Source organism: Clupea harengus, unplaced genomic scaffold (assembly GCF_900700415.2).
Source record: "Clupea harengus unplaced genomic scaffold, Ch_v2.0.2, whole genome shotgun sequence".
NCBI lineage: Eukaryota > Metazoa > Chordata > Actinopteri > Clupeiformes > Clupeidae > Clupea > Clupea harengus.
Window position 1 is genome coordinate 37400 of NW_024879873.1, and position 20805 is coordinate 58204.

General features: G+C 40.9%; 5 protein-coding genes across 8 annotated transcripts; 2 read left to right on the forward strand and 3 right to left on the reverse strand.

The window, feature by feature from the left end:
- The first annotated feature begins 446 nt into the window (after nucleotides 1–446).
- cetn2 (centrin, EF-hand protein, 2) lies at nucleotides 447–2992 on the forward strand. 2 transcript variants are annotated; one of them, XM_042705313.1, is made up of 6 exons: nucleotides 452–544; nucleotides 651–707; nucleotides 1066–1224; nucleotides 1300–1428; nucleotides 1520–1657; nucleotides 1791–2992. In XM_042705313.1, the coding sequence occupies exons 2-6, from the start codon at nucleotides 702–704 to the stop codon at nucleotides 1878–1880; spliced, it is 522 nt and encodes a 173-aa protein (XP_042561247.1). In that variant the 5' UTR covers nucleotides 452–544; nucleotides 651–701; the 3' UTR covers nucleotides 1881–2992. The 2 variants fall into 2 exon arrangements, with proteins under 2 accessions (XP_042561246.1, XP_042561247.1); XM_042705312.1 differs by having other exon boundaries at nucleotides 447–707.
- A 1730-nt stretch (nucleotides 2993–4722) lies between these two features.
- LOC122130589 (beta-3 adrenergic receptor-like) lies at nucleotides 4723–5631 on the reverse strand. The gene has a single exon (XM_042705319.1). It carries the CDS (start codon nucleotides 5629–5631, stop codon nucleotides 4723–4725), a length of 909 nt encoding a protein of 302 aa, XP_042561253.1.
- A 1074-nt stretch (nucleotides 5632–6705) lies between these two features.
- On the reverse strand, nucleotides 6706–12163 carry gcna (germ cell nuclear acidic peptidase). Its single transcript, XM_042705314.1, has 15 exons — nucleotides 12061–12163; nucleotides 11419–11581; nucleotides 11222–11285; nucleotides 11057–11100; nucleotides 10867–10930; nucleotides 10705–10781; nucleotides 10266–10529; nucleotides 9918–9984; nucleotides 9753–9826; nucleotides 9254–9589; nucleotides 8961–9120; nucleotides 8091–8235; nucleotides 7583–7718; nucleotides 7268–7472; nucleotides 6706–7152 (listed from the first exon to the last, which is right to left on the reverse strand). Exons 2-15 carry the CDS (start codon nucleotides 11573–11575, stop codon nucleotides 6921–6923), a joined length of 2025 nt encoding a protein of 674 aa, XP_042561248.1. The 5' UTR covers nucleotides 11576–11581; nucleotides 12061–12163; the 3' UTR covers nucleotides 6706–6920.
- A 153-nt stretch (nucleotides 12164–12316) lies between these two features.
- On the forward strand, nucleotides 12317–14461 carry mcts1 (MCTS1 re-initiation and release factor). 2 transcript variants are annotated; one of them, XM_042705318.1, is made up of 7 exons: nucleotides 12317–12353; nucleotides 12445–12520; nucleotides 13273–13425; nucleotides 13583–13680; nucleotides 13774–13907; nucleotides 14073–14140; nucleotides 14233–14461. In XM_042705318.1, exons 2-7 carry the CDS (start codon nucleotides 12510–12512, stop codon nucleotides 14312–14314), a joined length of 546 nt encoding a protein of 181 aa, XP_042561252.1. In that variant the 5' UTR covers nucleotides 12317–12353; nucleotides 12445–12509; the 3' UTR covers nucleotides 14315–14461. The 2 variants fall into 2 exon arrangements, with proteins under 2 accessions (XP_042561252.1, XP_042561251.1); XM_042705317.1 differs by having other exon boundaries at nucleotides 12341–12520.
- Nucleotides 14462–14565: 104 nt separating this feature from the next.
- Nucleotides 14566–18604, reverse strand: c1galt1c1 (C1GALT1-specific chaperone 1). 2 transcript variants are annotated; one of them, XM_042705316.1, is made up of 2 exons: nucleotides 18531–18604; nucleotides 14566–17259 (listed from the first exon to the last, which is right to left on the reverse strand). In XM_042705316.1, exon 2 carries the CDS (start codon nucleotides 17245–17247, stop codon nucleotides 16285–16287), a length of 963 nt encoding a protein of 320 aa, XP_042561250.1. In that variant the 5' UTR covers nucleotides 17248–17259; nucleotides 18531–18604; the 3' UTR covers nucleotides 14566–16284. The 2 variants fall into 2 exon arrangements, with proteins under 2 accessions (XP_042561250.1, XP_042561249.1); XM_042705315.1 differs by having other exon boundaries at nucleotides 18263–18574.
- Nucleotides 18605–20805: the final 2201 nt, after the last annotated feature.

Below are 20805 nucleotides of genomic sequence, written 5' to 3' on the forward strand. Positions count from 1 at the left end.
GCTCAGACCAATCCACAGGTTATTTGCCAATCATCCGTCCTACCGGTAAGAGGACCCGCCCCTTTCTAGTCACTGTCAAAAATGTATGTGTGTAAACGGCTGTAATCTAAACGGAAATGTTGTTAAACAGTAACTGGAGGATGAACGAACTTGTAATATATAATTAATGTATTTCTATTTACACGTGGTGTAGCTTGAGCACCCTTGTATTTTAAGAGATACGTTGGTTTTATTTACCATGTAAAACTAAAAAAAGGAATGATAATTTGCTTGCTTAAAGAACGGCAAATATCTACTATAAAAATATGTATTCTTGCATTAATTGCAACGGTCAGAATGATTTGTGAAGAACTAATATGCACCCTGATGCAAAGATCAGCCAATGATATTGCGGAATCTAACATCACATGTGCCAATTATCCAATCGATGTTAGGAGTGTTGTAGCAGTCCGAAATTCCCTGGTTGTAGTCTTGCCGACCACCAACAAATACTCTGATCACTGCTGGGCCGGTTTGGTCGATGATGATGAATCCGTGAGCGAATGTAAACAAAATTGGTCATCTCGAAATATTTAATGCATTTATTTAGCTTACTCTAGTCGTGCTTGATCGTGCAAATTCACTAACGACACGTCGCTTTGATTTGATAGTTTGGCTAGCTGAGGATCAGCTGGCTTTTGCGTCGTTAGTCATCCAGATACATGATGGTAAGTATTACGTTAACAGAGGACAGCCTCTGCATCACTTGATTCTCCTTCCATCTCAACCGCGCGGAATCACCAATTATCTCCATTCTTCTGATATCTAGCCTTTATCACTGTCACGATTTAAGCGTAACACAATACATTCATAGAACTATGCCTTTTTTCCTATGCAGTATTTGTCGTGTGTAACCTGCTTTTTTGCACATAAATGCCTATCTCTTTCTATTACGCTAATTATGACGCTTGACACCATATGGGATTTTACAACTCTCTTTACGTTTTGGAATGGTAATTATTGCACCAGAGTTATCGATGGCTCTCGTTACCTAATCTTACCTTTGCCTCAACTTGTTGTTCACAGGCCACTAGTGCCAAAAGGCCATCACTAGGGGCGGTAGCTCCACGTAAGAAAACTAGCCCCAAACCTGAACTTACCGAGGAACAGCGGCAGGAGATCAGAGAGGCCTTTGAGCTCTTTGATACAGAAGGCTCTGGCCATATAGATGTAAAGGAACTGAAGGTAAGATATTAGATTATTTCACTGAGCAAGTCTATCTTTTTAGGATATTCTTCAAGTGTTTGTTTTGTGTGGCAGGTGGCCATGAGAGCCCTAGGGTTTGAGCCCAAGAAGGAGGAGATCAAGAAGATGATCACAGAAGTGGATAAGGAAGGCACCGGAAAAATCTCTTTCAATGATTTTCTCTCCGTTATGACTCAGAAAATGGTGAGACTTTGGTCTGTGTTAAAAATGCATGCTTCTTTGAGTAGGCTACAGGCTCACATTTCAGTTTTTTTAACATGTTTCCATTTTTAAGGCTGAGAAGGATTCTAAGGAGGAAATCCTTAAAGCTTTCCGACTGTTTGATGATGACGAGACGGGTAAAATATCATTTCGCAACCTCAAGAGAGTGGCCAAAGAACTGGGAGAGAACCTCACAGATGAGGAACTGCAGGTAGATAACATCAACGGGCTGGCTAAAATGAAAATGTTGGGAATGTGCCACATCAGTTTGCAAAAGATTTACATAATTTCGCCTCAGCTTATTCATTTGCATTTTGGCTCTGTGTGGCTCCTTCTTCTTGTAGGAGATGATTGATGAAGCAGACAGAGATGGAGATGGGGAGGTGAACCAGCAAGAATTCTTTCGCATCATGAAGAAAACCAGCTTGTACTAATAGGCTGAATCAGTATCTTCAGTGGCTGGGGCAGGGGGTATATAGTATCACTAGTTCCCCGTACTCACTACACCTGTCCCATGCACTGAGGCCGTTTACAAATGATATCATTCCAAATAATGAAAACAGACATTCCCATTCAAAACTCATCAGTTATTTATGGCTTCATCACATTTCATCACATTTACTGTTTACCAAATGCTGTCAATGTCATGGGAAGCTCTGCTTGAAATACATTGTGGTTCAATATATACACCTATTCATTTGATAACATTGCGCCAACAATATGTGCCATGACCTGGGGGGGATTCCCAGTATGTGGTTTAGTGACATACCTGGGAAAGTTACTGTAACTCAGAGTAAGTACTAAACCTCCCAAAAGAAGAGCCCAGTGGCTTTGTTTTGCTAGGAGAACAAAGCCATATGGCTCGTCTATTAGGAGGTTTACCACTTACTTTTAAGTTGACATTTCCAGGTGTATCACTGAACCACATTGGAACACTCCTCAGTTTTACTCGATGGTTAATGTTTAAAAAGAAAAGCACAGCTGTGTCATTGCCATCAGACATTGTACCCAGAAAGAAATTTAGGTCAAGCACCAAAATCCTACAGTGCCTACATCTGCTTTGAAACAAAAGAAAGCCTACCTGTTGATCCTAAACACAACCATAGATCTCTCATACCATTCCTGATGTTTCCAAACATATTTAAGTATCATAATAAAATTACAGAAGATAGTTATATTATATTAGATATAGAACTTTTTTCTCTTACTGAATTTTGATCGCTTGAAACTGCAATTTTGCTTGCCATTGTGTGTTCAGGGAGTAAGCTCTGTATTTTTAAGGCTGATCTTGTCTTTGTGCCTGAGTCCTGACAGAGGGTGTCTGTAAGCTTCAGGGAGGCCCCCATATCTCCTGCCCCTGCCTCTAAATACTGTAATCTATAACCTGGCGTGAACTTGTGTCTGTATTTTCTGATTTGTACTGGATATTATTCTGCCCTCTTTGTATTTGTACACCTTTGCCCTTGAGTACTGAATGTTTTGTATTTGACTGCATATGCAGTTAGAATTATTTCAGGTATAAATATAGTTGTCACTTGAGCAGTTACCATTGTCTGTGTCTTTGCTTGCATCAGTCACATGGCAAGATAAAATGCATTGGCTGATAATATACTGTGTAAAGGATATTCACGTCATTTAGCACCAAACAGGCTCTTATCAGTGATTCATGATCAGGGAGTTGGGTGTAGTTGGATGGGTATATATTGTTTATCAAACAAATGGGACTACTTCCTCATTTGTGTATTTACACAGCACACACCATATCAGTTTGGTGGTGTGATAACTATAAAGGTCTGGCTTGCCTTGTGTCCTGTTGCTACATGCTTTGGTTTATACATTAGGCCAAAGACACTGAGGAACTACTATAACGTAACACTCGATATCAAACTGTGTTTAGCTCTTCCTTGTTATCTTCCTTGTAATTTTGAGGTTCAGGTCCAAATTTCCAACTACTGTCATAAGGTGTGAGTAGTCTAGACATACCTTATTTACATTATCAGGCAGTAACCAAGTTGAAGCAGGTCTGTTTTTTAAAGTTGCATGTTTATTTACATTAATTTATGGAGAGTTCCACATATCACTGGCAAGAGCTCTAATGAAAATATGATTCCCTTTAAATGCTTTAAAGTGAGAGAATGTCAAAATATGAAGTACATTACTCTACACTAAGTACATTAGTCATTGGCAAAAATAAGGCTTTGCTTTGTGTAGCACATAACCTTGAATCTGTTTCTGCTTCCATTTACATTTACATTTAGTCATTTAGCAGACGCTTTTATCCAAAGCGACTTACAAGGATGTATACACATTTTACATTTACACTGATGGCACACTGCACATCAGGAGCAATTAGGGGTTCACTGTCTTGCTCAAGGACGCTTCGACAGGGAATCGAACTAGCAACCTTCTGATTACTAAACGAAATGCTTCCACAAAATTTACATTCTACAGGGGCCTAGAAGAATACTTTGACCTGTATCTATCATAAATGTCACAATGTATTGACTTGACTGATATGTTCTAAACTCATACAAAAACAGATAAATTAAAAAAGCAGAAAATATAAAGCTACTGAAAAACTATTACAACCATTTAAAGGTAGAGTCAGCTTTTCTAATCCCACACCCATTTAGTCAAATTCAAAAAATTGCTCTCCATGGTCTGTCCATTCAGTGTTTGCAGTAGCAGAGCTGCAAACAGTAGAGCATTTTTGCAAGAAAAGCTCTGATGTTTGTACACAGTTCTGGGGGGTATTCCAATATCATGGTTTAGTGACGAACCTGGCTAAGTTAAGTCAGAGTAAATGGTAAACCTCCTAACTGAAGAGCCCTGTGGATTTGTTTTGCTAGGAGAATGAAGCCATAGGGCTCTTCTGTTAGGTTTACCACTTGGTCTATATTAAATTAGCCAGGTTCGTCACAAAACCATGTCATTTAACTGGCTGTTAAGCGCAAATAACAACAACCTTTCGCAAACCAAATCACAGATTGCATCTTTAAATGTTGAGGGAATAGGTACACTGAAGTTATTGTTTTGGTTCTCTGCCCTCTAATATAGGTCACGGGTTTGTTTAAAACCAAATAGGGGAGAGAAAAACATGACATTGAAATAGGTGATGGAAGATCTTGTCTTTGATGGAATGGTCAGTTCAGGTGATACTCAATGACCGCTCAGTGCAAGGAGTCTGAATTAAGTGTCCCCATTCGGTGTCCCTTATTCTTGTAAAAGAGCACGCAGACAAGCCTGCTTTAGCAGATTATAAAAGGTGGGAAAAGATCACTGGCTGGTGCTGACTTGGCTGCAAACAGGGCGTTTGAGCAGTCTGCTCTGCAGCTCCCGAGAGCGGTACCCATACACCAGTGAAATGAGCGAGATGCCCACGATGTATATGGTGTTGATGGCCAGGTCTAGCTGCTCACTGTGCACTTCGGCAGGGACAAAGCTGCTGCTCAGCGCCACGGCATAGATTAACATCTGCACGGCCTGCATGGCCAGCGTGACCCCGGCCCGGCGCTGAGAGCAGAGCTGTCCCTGCATGTCCCAGCAGAGCAGCACAAAGCAGCCCAGGATGGTGATAAAGCAGACGGGTAGCACCATGGCGGTCACCACCATGCTGAAAATGGCCACGGGCTGAAGGTCCGACAGGCAGGGTATCATCATGTAAATGATGCAGAGCGGGAGTGCAGCGTTCACCTGCACACGGCTCAGCACCATGCACAGGGCCACCGCGCTCACCAGCAGGGACACCGCCCAGATGAGCGCCACTGCCATCCGCTGCCATCTGGGGGTTAGCAGCATGTCGTAGCGCAGGGGCAGCTTGATGGCCACGCAACGGTCCACCGACAGGGTGGCTCTAAGGAGGACAGCCACCATGCCCAAGAACTGGTTGGTGGCCCAGAAGACCACACAATGGGTCACTGACATGGCGAAGTGGGAGGCGAGGAGAGCGGCTTGGGCAAGCAGGATCACCAGCTGCAGGTTGTCACAGCAGAGCAGGTGGAAGAGGAAGAGGAAGCGGGACTTGCAGAGGAGGGAGGGAGACCGGCTCATGGCCACCAACAATGGGATGCTCAGGAGAATGTTGGCCACACAGGTCAGACACACGGTGGTCAGGTTGATGATGTGATATAGGTGTGGGTCCATCTGTGCCTTAGACTCCACCTCAGTTCCATTACAAGTCCTCATGAGTCCTGTGAATGACAAATACACTGGTAAACATCCTGCCTTTAAACATCCTGCACAATGAGGTTTTGGATATTTTACACCAAAAAGGGCCAGTGTGAATTGGCATCATCTGTAAAGAATTACCTCTCCCAGCTTGTTGCATGAAAGCTAACACTGTTTAAAATCACATATGACATGATGGTGTGAAAATATATAAAAAAAATAAATGTCTTTGTACCTGGACAAATATTTTCATAGAAAACTATTTTAGAAAAAAAAAGAGATCAGCAAACACAGCATAAGGATACATTCTTGCCCTAAACACAATCTGAATTAAATCTTAAATCACAAATATTCCAAAGAGTCGGTCTTGATGACCTCAGTACAGTTGTAAGTCACTCTGCTTTGACTTATTATACTGCACTGTGCTTGACGATGGACACCTAAATAAGAAAAACACATTAATTCACTCACCTTTGAATCAGCATGAATTCAAATACCAGGTTTAATATTAAACTGTAAATAATTTAGCTTCAAAATAATAACATAAAATAGCTGAAACCTGTTGTGTAGCTGAAACCAGCATCAGAGACCTACTACAAAGCATATGACCGTTGTGCCATTTGTGTGCTGTCTTTATCAGGCTCCCTTTTTATGATTTGATTTTGAATAATCAACACTGAATTAGTTTACCAGAGAAGCCATGGATACCCAACCACAATATTTATATCACCTCCTGCATGCTTTTGTGCAGAGGCAAATAACTAGTGGTATCACAAAGGCTTTTTATCAAACAGCATCTACATCTTATCAAATTTACAGTATTTACTTATCATATTTCTCCAGGTCTTATAATGTAAAATGCATTGTATTCAGTGTCAAACAATTCACCTCTTTGGTACAAAAAAATAGTCTTTATTGAGAAAGACACAAACAAAATAAAAATATAAAAATAAAATCACTGAACATAGAAACTCATAGAAATATTAAAAACATTTAAAAGACATTAAACATGACTAGTGAATTTGGCACAGCATTATTTGCACCATAAAACAAATCCATTAACGATATATTATAAAAAAAAACATATCTTTGCCAGCATATTTCAGCAGGTATGTTATAATCACTCAGGAATATTATACCACTGGTTCACTAGTTGAGATAAAATTTCTGAATCCCTGTTCAAATTGTATGGCTGATTTTGTAGAAGCTGCCAAATGATTTCATCCTGTACCAGTGAGGTATTTATCAGTTATGCACGCAAGAGTCACAAATCTCTCGTTTCAAACCAGGTTTCCCTCTACTGGCACTCAGCTCTCACTGAGACGTGTCTTGCTGGAAAAGTCAGCACTGAGCTTGCGCATGACATCACCGTGACTCTGGCCAGCAAGCTGCTGTCGGACGGTCTTGAAGTTTTCTTTCACAAAGATGGCGAAGGGCGTGGGTGCGCGGGAATTTGAGGGAGTGATCAGCACTAGCGGCCCCGTGCAGAGAGCGCACACGAACCTCTGGACGTCCAGTGACTTGGAGTGCCGTCCGATGCTGGAAAGTAGAAATAACAGCAAAATGAAGTGGACCACTGAAACCACCACAGACAGCAATCACAGATATATTACAGATACCACTCCTTCCCTTTTTAATCTACTGACTGACTTACGTATTCTTGCACCGACTGCACTGGTACTGGAACTTGTACTTGATGTCATAACTGTGGCAGCGGCTGACCATGGGCAGCTCGGGATGTGCCAGCCTGGCTTTTTGGGCGAACATTTTCCAGATGGGCCCGTGACCGTCCCGTATGTTGTGAATAAGCCAGGGGGCGGCGTGGCACATTTCATGGACCAGCGTGTCTCTCAGACGGTCTACAAACAGTTAAGCACCAAATCACGCAGTCTGTAATTAACATGCTTGTATTACCAGTTGACGGACAAGCTTAATGAAAAACCTCAAAGGAGCGTAGGGGACAGTTTACCTGCAGAGTCACAGACTTTGACAGACAGTCTTATGCGTGCGTAGCGTAGGCCCGTGCCACGCTCCTGGCCTGTGATGCAGAATCCTGCGGTCTTCCTCATCTTATTGCACCATGTGACAGACATGTCGGCTGGGAGCTGAAGGTTTGGGATGATGTTAGTACATAGAGGACTCTGTGGCCCGATATGGCTAGCCTGGTCTTAAAATAGCCTTCAGGAAAGTTATTAAATGTATAGGGCATCACAGATAAGTCCTCTTCTCTTGTGTAGGCTACTACTACTACTACTACTAATAATAATAATAATAAATAAATAAATAAATAAATAAATAAATAAATAAAGCTTTCCCTCATTTCATATGAGAGTGTGGTACAGCAGTTGTCATGAGTAATTTTTGTTCCCAATATTATGTGCTTTTTCCTTCTTTGCCCCTGCAGTGTATATGTAATGAAAGGGTGCAGATGTTCTTTGATTCATCCTTGGCCCCTCACGGTAGACCTGTCTACTTACCTTGCTCTCAAAAACACTGGTGTTGTACAGACGATACAGTTTGCTGGTAAGTTCTTCCTTGCTCTGTTTGAAATTGCGGCAGTAAGCAGACGTGGGGTCTGACAGTGACTGCAGGAAACAGCCTGGGACTTTACATGCAGGAAGCCTGATATGGAAACACAGTTTGCTCAGACTTTTGGTTCTCTGAGATATTCTACAAACATATTTAAAACCCTGCATGCTTTCAAAGTCAAAGTCAAATGTATTCATAAAGCACATTTAAAAACAACTCACATTGACCAAAGTGCTGTACAATTAGATCACAATAAAATAGAAAATAAAATAGAAAACAGAAACAAAACACTCCACTAAAGCATCTATATACACAGAAAGGAAGTATACAAATTATCAACTCAGATCAGGAGGATCCAAATGCTAGAGAATAAAAGTGGGTTTTGAGCCTGGACTTGAAGGAGTCAATAGAAGGGGCTGTTCTGATAGAGAGGGGGATGCTGTTCCACAGTCTAGGGGCTGCAACAGCAAAATTGCGGTCACCCCTGGATTTAAGCTTTGGTTGGGGGACTGCCAGGAGCCCTAAGTTAGACAACCTGAGGGGCCTGGCGGTGGAATAAGGGGTTAAGAAGTCTGCGATATAGCCGCACTGGAAGCCAGTGGAGAGAAGCCAGGATAGGGCTAATATGGTCTCTTTTCCGGTTACAGGCGTTCTGGACTAGTTGTAGGCGGGACAGGGACGAGTGGCTAATTCCAGTATACAAAGAGTTGCAGTTGTGTAGCCGGGAGGATATGAAGGCGTGGATGACCTTCTCAAGATCTTTGGGTGACAGAAAAGACTTGATTTTTGATATTGTACAAAGACACTGACTGACATACCTGCTTCCATTTCTGGCTCTGGGCTCAGTCTGGCTGACAGGTCTGAAGGTTGGTGTTTGCACGGGCGTGTTGTTACCCTCAGCTCCCTTCACAGGTCTGGAGGTCGGTTGGATTATTCCCTTCACAGCAGAATCGGACAGGCAGGGTTTCTTTTTAGGCTCTGCAGTTTGAAAATAACAACCAAAAAGAAGTCACACAAGGCCAAGTTTTGTTTGTTTCAATCATTTTTTTTTATAATACATAATATTATAGGCATCCCTTTTTAAAAAAGGGACAAGAAAAAGCAAAAATACCTGGCTTATTCTTAGGAGTTTGCGCACGGTCACTATTTAGCCTTAGGTTCTTCTTGAGGCGGTCCATCAGAGACTCAACCTCATCCTCATCTGAGCTGATCCAGCCACTCAGTTTGGTCAGACTGGACTTTGGAGGAGCAGAGGATGGGACAGGAGCTGCACATGAGCGAGGAGTCATTGATGTAGGCTTGGTGTGACGGGTCCTCCAAGTGCTTTTGATGGCGGCTCCATCATTATCATCATCATCATCGCTGAGGAAGACAGGGGAGTCATAGTTTGACAGGGGTCGCCTCTCAACTTGTGGTGAAGCCTCAGGAAGTTTGGACTTGGTGCTACCTATTAAATAAAATAATAAAAATGAATTATATGTCTAATTGAGATACCAATGGAAAGAAAGTATTTTATTCAAATTCATGAAAAACAAACAGATTCCTCATTACATTACCAAGAGTGATTGGTTTCCAGCTAGTGAGGAATATGTATAAAGACTTCAAAATACCTTTGGTAAATGGGGTTTTCTTCGGCTCAAAGACAAAGTCATCATCTGAGGAATCCACAATGAATTTTTTCAAGCTGTAGAAAGAAATTAAATTATAATATGTAATGCAATATATATATACACACACACACACACACACACACACACACACACACACACACTTACCTATCGTCGCTTCCACTGATGGACCCTTTTCTAAGTTGAGCCTTAGGCGTCTTCACCCGGTTTAAAACTATTGTATTTAAAGAAAAAGAAACTAATATAGTCAGATGTTAACACCAAGAGATATATATTAACATCAGAGGACATAGAGAGCCATAAGACCTGAAGACAATGTAAGTGAAGTGTTAGTCACATTAGCATAGCACATACAAATTGGAAGCTGGAAATTGAGTTTAGTGTGACATCATAGATATTGCAAAGAAAGCATTTTGGGTTGCTCTTACAAACATATTATCATTAAGCTATTAAACTCCTTTGAATCACTCAGTCTTGTCTCTTGCCAAAACTTACACTCCTCAAAGCTTCCATCACTGTCTGAACTCAGAACTGTTTGCCTAGAAACGCTCTTCTTCAGAGGGGCAGATGATGGGATGGGAGTCATGACTGACAGAACAGGAGTATCACGACTCCCCTTTGGGATGGGATGTACGTAGGTAGTCTTGATGGTGTTTGTGATGGGGATTTCATTGCCAGCATCATCATCATCACTAAGAAAGGCTGGAGAATCACATTGCTGTGAGACTTGAAGAGGCTTGAGCTTTGACTTGGAGATGGCTGTTGAGAACATGAAGCAGCTTATCATGCATAGTACTGAGTGCAGTATGGTATGAGACAATATCATTGAAGGTCATCATGAACATCATGCATCATGAACAATTACTCCCTAAGAGATCAGTTTGTAGTTACACAAAGAACTACAGAACAGCATAATGGAGTGGTATTACAGCACCTTGGGAGGCAAGTGGTTTCTTGGTTTCAAGGATAGAGTCTTCATCAGAAGACAAGTTCACAAGGATTTTTTTCAAACTGTAGAGAGACGGACACACTTGAAGTCTTACAGTAAAAAATAATTAAAAGTATTTCTTATGTTAAAAACAGACTGCATACGAACCCATCGTGTCTACTGACAGATCCTTTTCTTGGTACGGACTTAGGAGTCTTGAGCCGGTTTAGTACTAAAACATTTTTAAAATAAAAATTGTGCAATCAGGTGAAGAGACTCTTACTAAGAAGGTAAACAAATGGAGATTTCATTAAGTTAACCACTTAAAACAAATTATAGCTCTTTTTCTAGTACTCACATGACTCAAAGCTGTCATCACTACCTGGATTTGAAATGCGTTGACTTTTAAAGAAAATTGAACAGTTGAACATTGTTTAAGTATAGTAACATCCACCAAAGAAGGGTCATGAAAACCAAGAATATAATTGTTTTGGAATGACGGATCAACACCTCTCATTCTCACCTGATTTTCTTGGCAGACTGGCCATTTTTGGGAACAGTTCTTCTTGTATTTAGTTTATCCAAAACTAGTAAGAGAACAAAACAAACGTCTGATAAATCTTCACGAATGAAATGCAGTGCAGAACCAAGGGCTGTGGTGTTTGGCAGGATTTTAGAATTTTGTTTGCCTTTTGGAAGCACCTGGAAACATCAACTTACTTTTATCAAACTCTTCGTCACTTGAGTCTTTTACATATAGATTTGGACGGCCTCCTCCCCTTCCAGAACAGTTCTCTTTTCCTGAGCTGTCGTCGTCGGAGAGTTCAGGCACATAAGTCAGTTTGTTCGAGGAAGTGGAAACTGTATGTCTATTCATCTTAGCCTGTGCATGAAAAAAAAACAAGGCATTGTGGATTAAATAGTTACAAGCTATTTTCATATGAAGTTGTGTATGAAGTTTCATAATGCCAGAACTTTAGACAAATAAAGCGCATTAACTGGTTGTAGTGAGAACAAGAACAAGCGTCTTACTCATTTTAAATTAAATTATTTATCAGTAAATAGCAGACACCGTAGATGGCCGACAAAAAAATTAGTTTGAAAGGATGTAGGTAGCATAAAATCGTGGAAGCCTATTTAAATAGCTTCTGCAACAAATGGCATCGAATTCGAGCTAACTGTTGTCGGTAGGGTACATTTATTTGACTAAAACCATTGAACTAAACTCTTCCCCATCCCAACCATTCACAAACTTCTCTATTAATCGTGTGTCTGATCAAAGACAATGGGTAAACATGGTTCAATTACTTTATATCGTGTTTCTTAGTCTATTCATTGCATCATGATTTAAAACACACAAACCTTTCTTCCTTTCAGACGAGAATTCAAAATTGGCAACGTGACCCTGACATGTATCACTTCCTTTGTTGTTGTCTTGTATTTCAAAATAGAGGCTATACTGAATAGTCCAGGTATTGATTATGGCCGAATCTTTTCACAAACCAACGTCCTCTGACTTGTTATCTAAAGAGTAATTTGGGTTAGGCTAAATCAGGAACTCTACAAATGTGTTATTTCAAACCAGTTCACCTTTTCAGTGCCCGTATTTTGATATCGATAGAAAAAAAACGGTAGTCGCCCATTCTCACTCAGCGGTTAGTTTGCTAGCTAGTCAAAATATACTGTGGAAGTTGCATGCTTCTGAACATTCATTCATTTCTGTGTTTTTTCTGGTTTGTGACAAAGGACAACCACACGAAGGTGGATAATCAAGTGAAAGACAGGAACAAGTTTGACCATTACCTACAAGCATGTTTAAAAAGTAAGTTACGGGTTGGCTGTTTGTACGGCCATTCAGCTTGCTAGATGACTAGCTTGGGCTAGCTATCTATCTTTTAGCCTTTTGGCCCAAATGAAAGCTTCTGCGTTCGTGGACGGCGAGCAAGCATGAAACCTCATGTCAAACCATCCTTATCGCACATTATGTGACTATACGAAAGCACGACCCTATACCGTTAGAATGACCAGCCTTATCTCAGCTGACCGTGACAACGCATGGCTGACAGCTCCATTGAAACACTGTAACGTTACTAAACTTGCTAGGTAGCTCGCTGGTTTATGCTAACGTTAACTGACTAAAGTGAGTAAGCCAAGCCAAGAGCTGACAGCTTCACTCAAACCACTGCTGATGTCAAGTAAAGAGAAAGTCCGGGTAAAGCAAGTGTCTTGAAACTGTTCGGCTAATACTAGCTAGCTACATGCGATAGCTTCAACTATTGATTTTGTTGGTCATACCGCATCCTTTAGTATTTGATGTTCATCTACCGTTAGTGTGTCACTGAAACTGTTATGGAATAAGCCTTGATGTTTGTCAATTGGACTTAATTCAGGTTGCTGTTTACATGACTATATACAAATGTGAGTTACAAAGCATTAAACATAGCCAGAGTAAAGAAAATAAAGTTAAATAATTCATAAATATTAGGTTATTTAAACTGAAATTAAAATAAACTAAACTGAACGGAGGGAGGACATTTAAAAGCATACTGTCATATTATTGTGCTTTCATTGCAGATTTGATGAAAAGGAAAACGTTTCCAACTGTATTCAGCTGAAGACGTCAGTGATCAAGGGCATTAAAAATCAGCTGTTGGAGCAGTTTCCTGACATCGACGTATGGCTCAGTCAAATAATGCCAAAGAAAGACCCGGTCAAAATCGTGAGATGGTAGGCTATAGTTGTCTCTCATTAATTCTTTCTTTCTTGTTACATTTTCCCAACCACATGGAATAGCGCTGGTTGCAGAGATTCTAGCCAATTAACATAAGCCATCTTACAATTTGCTTGCTTTTCTCCTGCTTGTGGCAACGCTCACCCGATGAAGTCATGAACATATTGAAATCCTGACCGTGAATGGAGAGCTCCTCTTCTTCAGACAAAGGGACGGATTATTTTATCCTACCCTCAGACTGCTGCACAAATGTAAGACCTTTACTACCATGCATACTTATACTTGAATGAGTGAAAACATTTATGCTGTAAATTGATTTGTTTTTCTCTTAAAACCTTTTCTAGTTCCCTTCATTCTTCCTCATCAACAAGTTGATAAAGGTGCCATTAAGTTTGTCCTAAGTGGAGCTAATATCATGTGCCCAGGACTGACGTCTCCTGGAGCCAAACTGTACCCCGCTGCGGCGGAGACCGTCTGTGTATCCTTTCAACCCTTTGGCTCTTGCACTTGCTTTTATGTCTGTGTGCTGTTGCGAATGCTGTTGATTTCATTAGTATTGCTGTGTTCAGAAAGAGGAGCTGGTGGAGTGTGCCATGGGAATATTGCCAGAACAAACTTTTCCTTGACCCATTTAACCTCACAGGCCATAATGGCAGAGGGCAAGCAGTATGCACTATGTGTTGGAGTGATGAAGATGTCTGCAGATGACATGTAAGTACAGTAGGTTTGTGGGTGGGGCTTGCTACATCATCAACACTGTTAAGCATCTTCTCATGAATTCCTATTACATGCTCCCATAATAGAGGAAAGGTCAACAAAGGGATCGGAATTGAAAATGTTCACTATCTCAATGACGGACTGTGGCACATGAAGACGTACAAGTGACATCATCAGACGAACGATATGCACTCTGAATAGTGAGCACCAGGCAGCCCACCTACTGTTAAACGAACGGACTTCACCTTCTACCCAACTGGATACTTTGAAACCAATCCCCACGGTCATGTACAAATAAAGCCTTCATTCAAGTTATTTAAAATCTTTCTACATTCTTTTCTTGATAACAACCCTTATTCTCATCGATACTTGTAAGATGTTATGAAATTCAGAAGCAGTTAAAACAAGGAACACATAAATTGTCGGATCACAGGGTTTATTATCAAAGTTTGTACAGACACTGCAATGGGTGTGACCAAATCTCTTTCTAGCACATGTTTAAAAACTGTAAGAAAATCATTATAAATAATCCCTCACATTTAGTACAACTGTTTCACCAGTGATTTATTTTTATGTACATTTTATGAAATAGCTGGTGATGGGTGCACAGTCTTTGGTCTATGGTACTTTCTTCCTCAGCACAATCTTACACTAATTCCTTAACATTTTCATTACATTCTGCAATTCCACAGCATGTGCCTCTGTGAACTATGTGTATTTCGCTTGACCTACGTGATGATGCAACAGGTAAAGTATGTGCCAGTATCATTGGAAAGTTGTGGTCAGATGTGACAAATGGTAATTTCAGAAAAACCCAATTATCTCCCTTTTAAATATCTTCAGATAAACAACTCTAACATATTCAAAACTGCATGCTGTGTTGGGGAAAAAGTGGCTCATGGTAATCAAAATATCACTGTCAATGAACAACACAAAGTCAAGACTGCGATTGATTGTAAACTCATCCCACTGCCGCAGGTTGCACTCAAGTAGTTCCAGTTTAAGAAGGCCTTCATATCTCTCAGTTAATTTTAAGGTAATGGTCAGAGAACACTAGAAAATTTGAGGCATCGTATTTTTGCAATTAATATCTAACAGCCTAGCTCAGCAATTTGTTGGGATTGTGTGTAATGTCATGACGGTGACAACAGCAACAGCTGAACCTTATGCAGAGTCCTGTACACAACTAATGCACTGTTTTCTAAGTCATAGCTGTTCAAATTTCTGCCCGTTTGGTGACTTATATGCTTTTTACATGCCACCAAACTAACTATATTGCTTACTATAAGGGAGATAATATTAAAACAAGATTTGTTCTCCAATTACAATACATGAAATTAGGCTAACAAGTGACTAAAAATGTGGAAGTGTGGATGTTAGAGGAAATATGTATAAAATCAATATGATCGGAATAACAATAAACATTTTAGGCCAAACAAGTAGTTGTCTAACAAGAACCTCTGCGTAATAAATCTGTGCCATTGTATTAAGGCTGACATTTTATCAATGTTAAGCTGGAAAGGTCTTAATAATCCAGACATATCTAATTTAACAAAACTTCCTCTTGTAGTTATTGTACAGGGCTCAAGTTGTAAACTTCCAGCAAATCATAGTGCAGGTTTGTAATTTTTCTTTCCACAAATACTTCAACATTTCATAATGTCACAGGTGATCTCCAAGACATTGTTATGGTGTTATGAATCCTGAAGAGATTTCACAGGTTTTTCACATATTTGAAATGACAAGGGTTATGTGCCTTCTGTTCCAGTACAAGGGGTGCTGATAAAGCCTTAAAGAACTACGTTTAAAGGGCAAGGTGAAAACATACAGATGAGAAAACAACTACTGAAATAAAAGTATTCTTGATAACGGATTTGCTCTCTCCTGAACCATTTTATTCTCATATTAGTCCCTTGGATTTGGTATGAAGAATTATGATTGTATCTTCTAAATGTTACAGTACTGTACATTCCCCAAGCAATAACACAAGCTGATTTCTGTGAACATGACATTCCACACAATCTGACTCCATCCAATCACGATGTGAGTTACAATCCTCCACTGCCCTAGAGCGTACAGGCCTAATGTCCCAGGACCTGTTTCGTTCTCTATTACTCAGCTGAAAACAAAGACATGAATCAGTCATTATCGGACCCCTTCGGCGGCAGAAACATCATTGAATCATGGAAGTCGTGTCCATACGGCCTGAGCCTGTAAACCCCGTACATCATGACCTGCATCTGGCTGGGCGACATCCCACTGAAGCTAATGGCCATGTCTGAGCAGCAGGTCTCCAGTACTTTGTCAGGGTTTTGGGCGATGCTCTCTGTGATGAGGGTATTGATGCTCTGGCTGTTGAAGAGAGTTACGCCGTGAGCATCCTCCCCATTCTCTGCAAACACCCCCGCATACTTCAGACAGATGGCCAGCTGCTTCTCCTCGCTCACCTTCCACAGGGCACGTCCCCGCTCCGGGCACAGGTCCTCGTTCTTCAGCACCTCCATCAACCGCTTCAGGGCATCGTAGCTGAACACAATGCCACTGTCATACTCCACGTAGTCAAGTTCCCCAGAGTTCTGAGAGCGACCCAGATAGAAGGGCTGGGTCGGGTCCTTGTCTAGGATCAGGTATTTCAGGTTCTCAATGATGGCAAACGTGGTGGGGCGTGCCATAAAGAACCAGCGCAGATCCCCAGCATTCTCATACGCATGCGTCAGGGCTTTGCGTATCCTGGTCCACTCATCCTGCTCTTGCAGGTCTATCGACTCTAAGGCTTTGGATGATTCAGAACTGTAGTAGGCGGTCTTGTCACAATGCTTAGCCCAGGTGTCATTTGCTGCCGCCCAGTAGACCAGGATCTTGGGCGTGACCATGATGATGCAATACACCCGCACCTTTTGGCCGAGTTCCAGCATCTGTGCCTCAGTCAGCTTCTGCATATCCTTGTTGCTTGGAGCAATGACATGGTGATGGTGGTGCTCCTCTTCACCATCTGAAGAGCTGGGCTGAATTGGACTGAAACTCCCCATTATGGAAAGCAGCAGGCAAAATACAGCTCCCAGTACCATGCCCTTTATGAAGGAACTGCCTTCTGATATCATTTTGATAAAATACTGTATTAAAAAAAAGAAGAGAAAAAGCTTTTCAACACAAGTTATCAAGGACAAAACCAGCAAGCAAGCCTTGACAGTTATACAAACTCTTCAATCCTTATATGTCCTGACCTTAGTGCTGCCTTTGATACAGATGGACATGCTGTTTTACTTTGTCTGCTGGAGAAGTGAGTTTGCCTTCATGGCTCAGTAAAGCATGGTTACTGAGATTCTGATGGTTGCATGCTAATAGGCTTAATTTATACTTCTGGCTGGCTTAATGTCTCTTGGGCCATTTATTTTACATCCTTCACCTAACAGCCATTAAAAAATAGGCCTTAAGCATTCCCTACCATCAGTCTCCTGGCACACAGGTCTATAAGTATTCTGCATGAATGCACATACAACATTAGCGTGAGCTCTCATAACTTCCTAGGCTACATTCCTGAAGCAAAAATATATCCTTGTAGAAAAAATGTAAAATCCACCTATCCACGAAGGCCAAAAACATCAATAATGAGTTGTATTGCAGTGTTTGCTGAAAGACATTGTTTGCAAAAAAAAATATTTATGCTGACATGTTTCGTTCAACTCTTGACAGGTCAACTAGAATAATCTAGTATATCCATTTCTATTATTGCTGTCACGGTAGAGATTATGTACCGGTATGTAACAAAACCTGTTTGAACTGTCTGTGGTACCTCATAATAACCTATAATTTGTCTTTCTATAACATTTTGCATTCTAGATCTGGGGTGATTTAGGTATATTCTGTAAAGTACTATGTATTCAACAACTCTAATGATAGTTTATAAAAATAGTAACGTAGTTCGGAATGCAGACTCTTATAGTTTTACTTAAGAAAATGACTTGGAAGAACATTGAATTAAGTTACATATGATGAGGAAATAACTAAAAGTTAGAAATAGTTCCTCGTATATTCGCCTTAGCAACTGTAAATACACGAAGAAAACAGAGCAAAACATTGCATGAGTGTTTGACTACATCCAGCCTAATTCTTTACCTTATTTGAAGATAGCAGAGAGAAAAGCAGAAACGTCCGATTCGTCGTTCTGTCGTCGGCTGATTAATGTTATGCTACCTAGCTGGCTAACTATAGAGCGAGGTTACAACCATAGGTCTAACATTAAAATAGGAAAAGCGACGTCTGTCGACGTCGTTTTACAATTCATGTCATAATCACCGTGAAGAGACAGTACAGCACTCATTTGACATACATCCAGGAACCAAATATCGCAATAACTTGCACAGAATCTTAAGTCTGACGTTACCTTTCAACTACAGCACTGTCACTTCCGGGTACAAATCTTTCTTGCTTGCCGTCAGCGGAAGGAAAGTAATCGAGCGCACCCTGCTGGTAGCGTTTCAAACGCTGGGCGAAATTAATGGGATTCTCCATAGAAAAAACATACCTCGGTCCACATCGAAAAGTTTGTGGAAGTTGGTGGCTACTATGATATATGCTTTGAGATAAACTTTATGGACTTTGTGTGACAACAGTCTAGTGGTAGCGTGTTCAATAATTTCCATCAATGTGGATTGTCTGACATGGTGTGTCTGAAGTTTTACATGGTGTGTGTGTGTGTGTGTGTGTGTGTGAGAAAGAACAAGACAGATAGAAGGAGAGAGTGTTTGTGTGTACAGTATGTGTCCACATGAATATGCCCTTTAGACCCTTTCACATTTGACATGGTGTGAAGAGGTGAGTTTATTGTTCTGTCTCACATGCCTACAAAGTCTGTCCCAGTCTGTCTGATCTTTCACTAAAATGTGTTCCATGTGACTCCAGGTCTGGTTATCCAAGGTTATAAAAGCTCCGCAAAGAATATGACTCTGTCAGCAACAGCTGAGGGTCTGGCAGTCAGGGCGCGTTTTAATGAGGGCATGTTGGATAGGCATGTAAAGCAAGTCATGACAGATGGATTAATCAAAACCCATAATCCTATGAATCCCTTTGGATTTGGAAATGTTCATCAACATCATCAACAATAATTTGTGGTTAAATGGAAAATAAAGTTTTTTTTTCAATATATTGTCCATTTGCCACATCGGTGATCAACACTACAATATGTTCATGCAGTTTTGGTTTAATCTGAAAATCTATCTGAATGCCTATAGATCGAGTGGTACTGAATGGCACTGAATGAACTTGCTCTTAGGGACTGAGGACTGCTGCCGACTGGCTATGCTTCGTGAAGTAGGGAGGGGAACATGGAGTCAGACAAAGTCACTGGCAGAAACTGGTGTCTTTCTGGGTGAAAGTGAAAGAAGCAGAGATGCTGATCCCTCAGCGGCTACAAGAATTGAGAGAGGAAAGAGGGGGCCGAAACCAGCCTTTAAACTGCAAGAGCTGAGACTGCAGGAACCAGACCCTATGCTATATGGTGCTCGTGGCCACAGGGCTTTTAGGCAGAAGAAGAACCTTATGAAGCTGAGAAAGAGTGAACTATGACAGTACTGCGGGGACGTATTCACTTTAACTTCCTACTCACCCCATTAACCGTCAATGACCAAATACATTTTTTTTTAATCGCCATTCACACAGGAAAAAAACCAAAGGTGTGTATAACCTGACTTGCTCCCTGAGGTGGCAAACAGTGGCAGGAAGAAGAAAGCCCAACATATGAAGATATTAGGAAAGTGATCTAGGTCATAGATATTCAGCAAAGCACTACAAGATTGGATCAACATTTTATCACTGATTTAAGGTCTGTGGCTATGCCTTCCATCCCAGACATGCTCAGGCGAATGTGCATCAGAGCACACCAGAGTGCTGTAAACTGAGCTTTAATGTAGCCTAGATTTCCTTTTTGCACTTTTCTCTTGGATGTTTGGATTTCCATTGAAGGAAATTCGTTTTTGGCTGTTGTTGGCCTGTGGAATTTTTTTTGAATTTGAAATTAATCTGGTAAAGCGGCAGAAAGAGAGGCATAGGAAATGAATGCCACTGATGTTTATTTTATTTTGAAATCTGTTCTCTGTGTTTATAGGCAATAACTAATAGGCCTAAGCTTTAGGCTGCTTGTCCCTGATTCAATAGGCCTTAAGTTCATGTTTACATATGACAAACTATAATATATCTTTTTTTTCAATAAATATTGAATATGTCGACTTGGACCCAGTTTTTAATTTAGGCTCTCTGTGTATTTGAGTTTGACACACCTGTCTAAACGCTTGGAAAGGGAGGGATATTCGGCTGGTTGCAATCTGTAACCTCACCGCTAGATGCATTTTCATAGACTCCTTTGTTATTAATCATTTTGTGTTCCACCCCTCACAATGAAATGCATTGAACGTGCTCTTAGTTGTAAGGTGAGCTCAAGTTTAACGGGCTGTTTCTGACAGAAATTTAGAATTTCGATGAGAAATGAGCAAACATCGACAACACGTGGGTCAATTTCGGAGGTTTCACCGGAATCAGTACTATCCCACCATACATCGCTTGTAACGCAGTGATAACGGAAGTAGCTAGCTCTTGAAGTTGTACTCTATGGTGCTATGTCGCCCTATAAATGTACATGAGGCTCCTCAGTGTAGTCTCGTAGT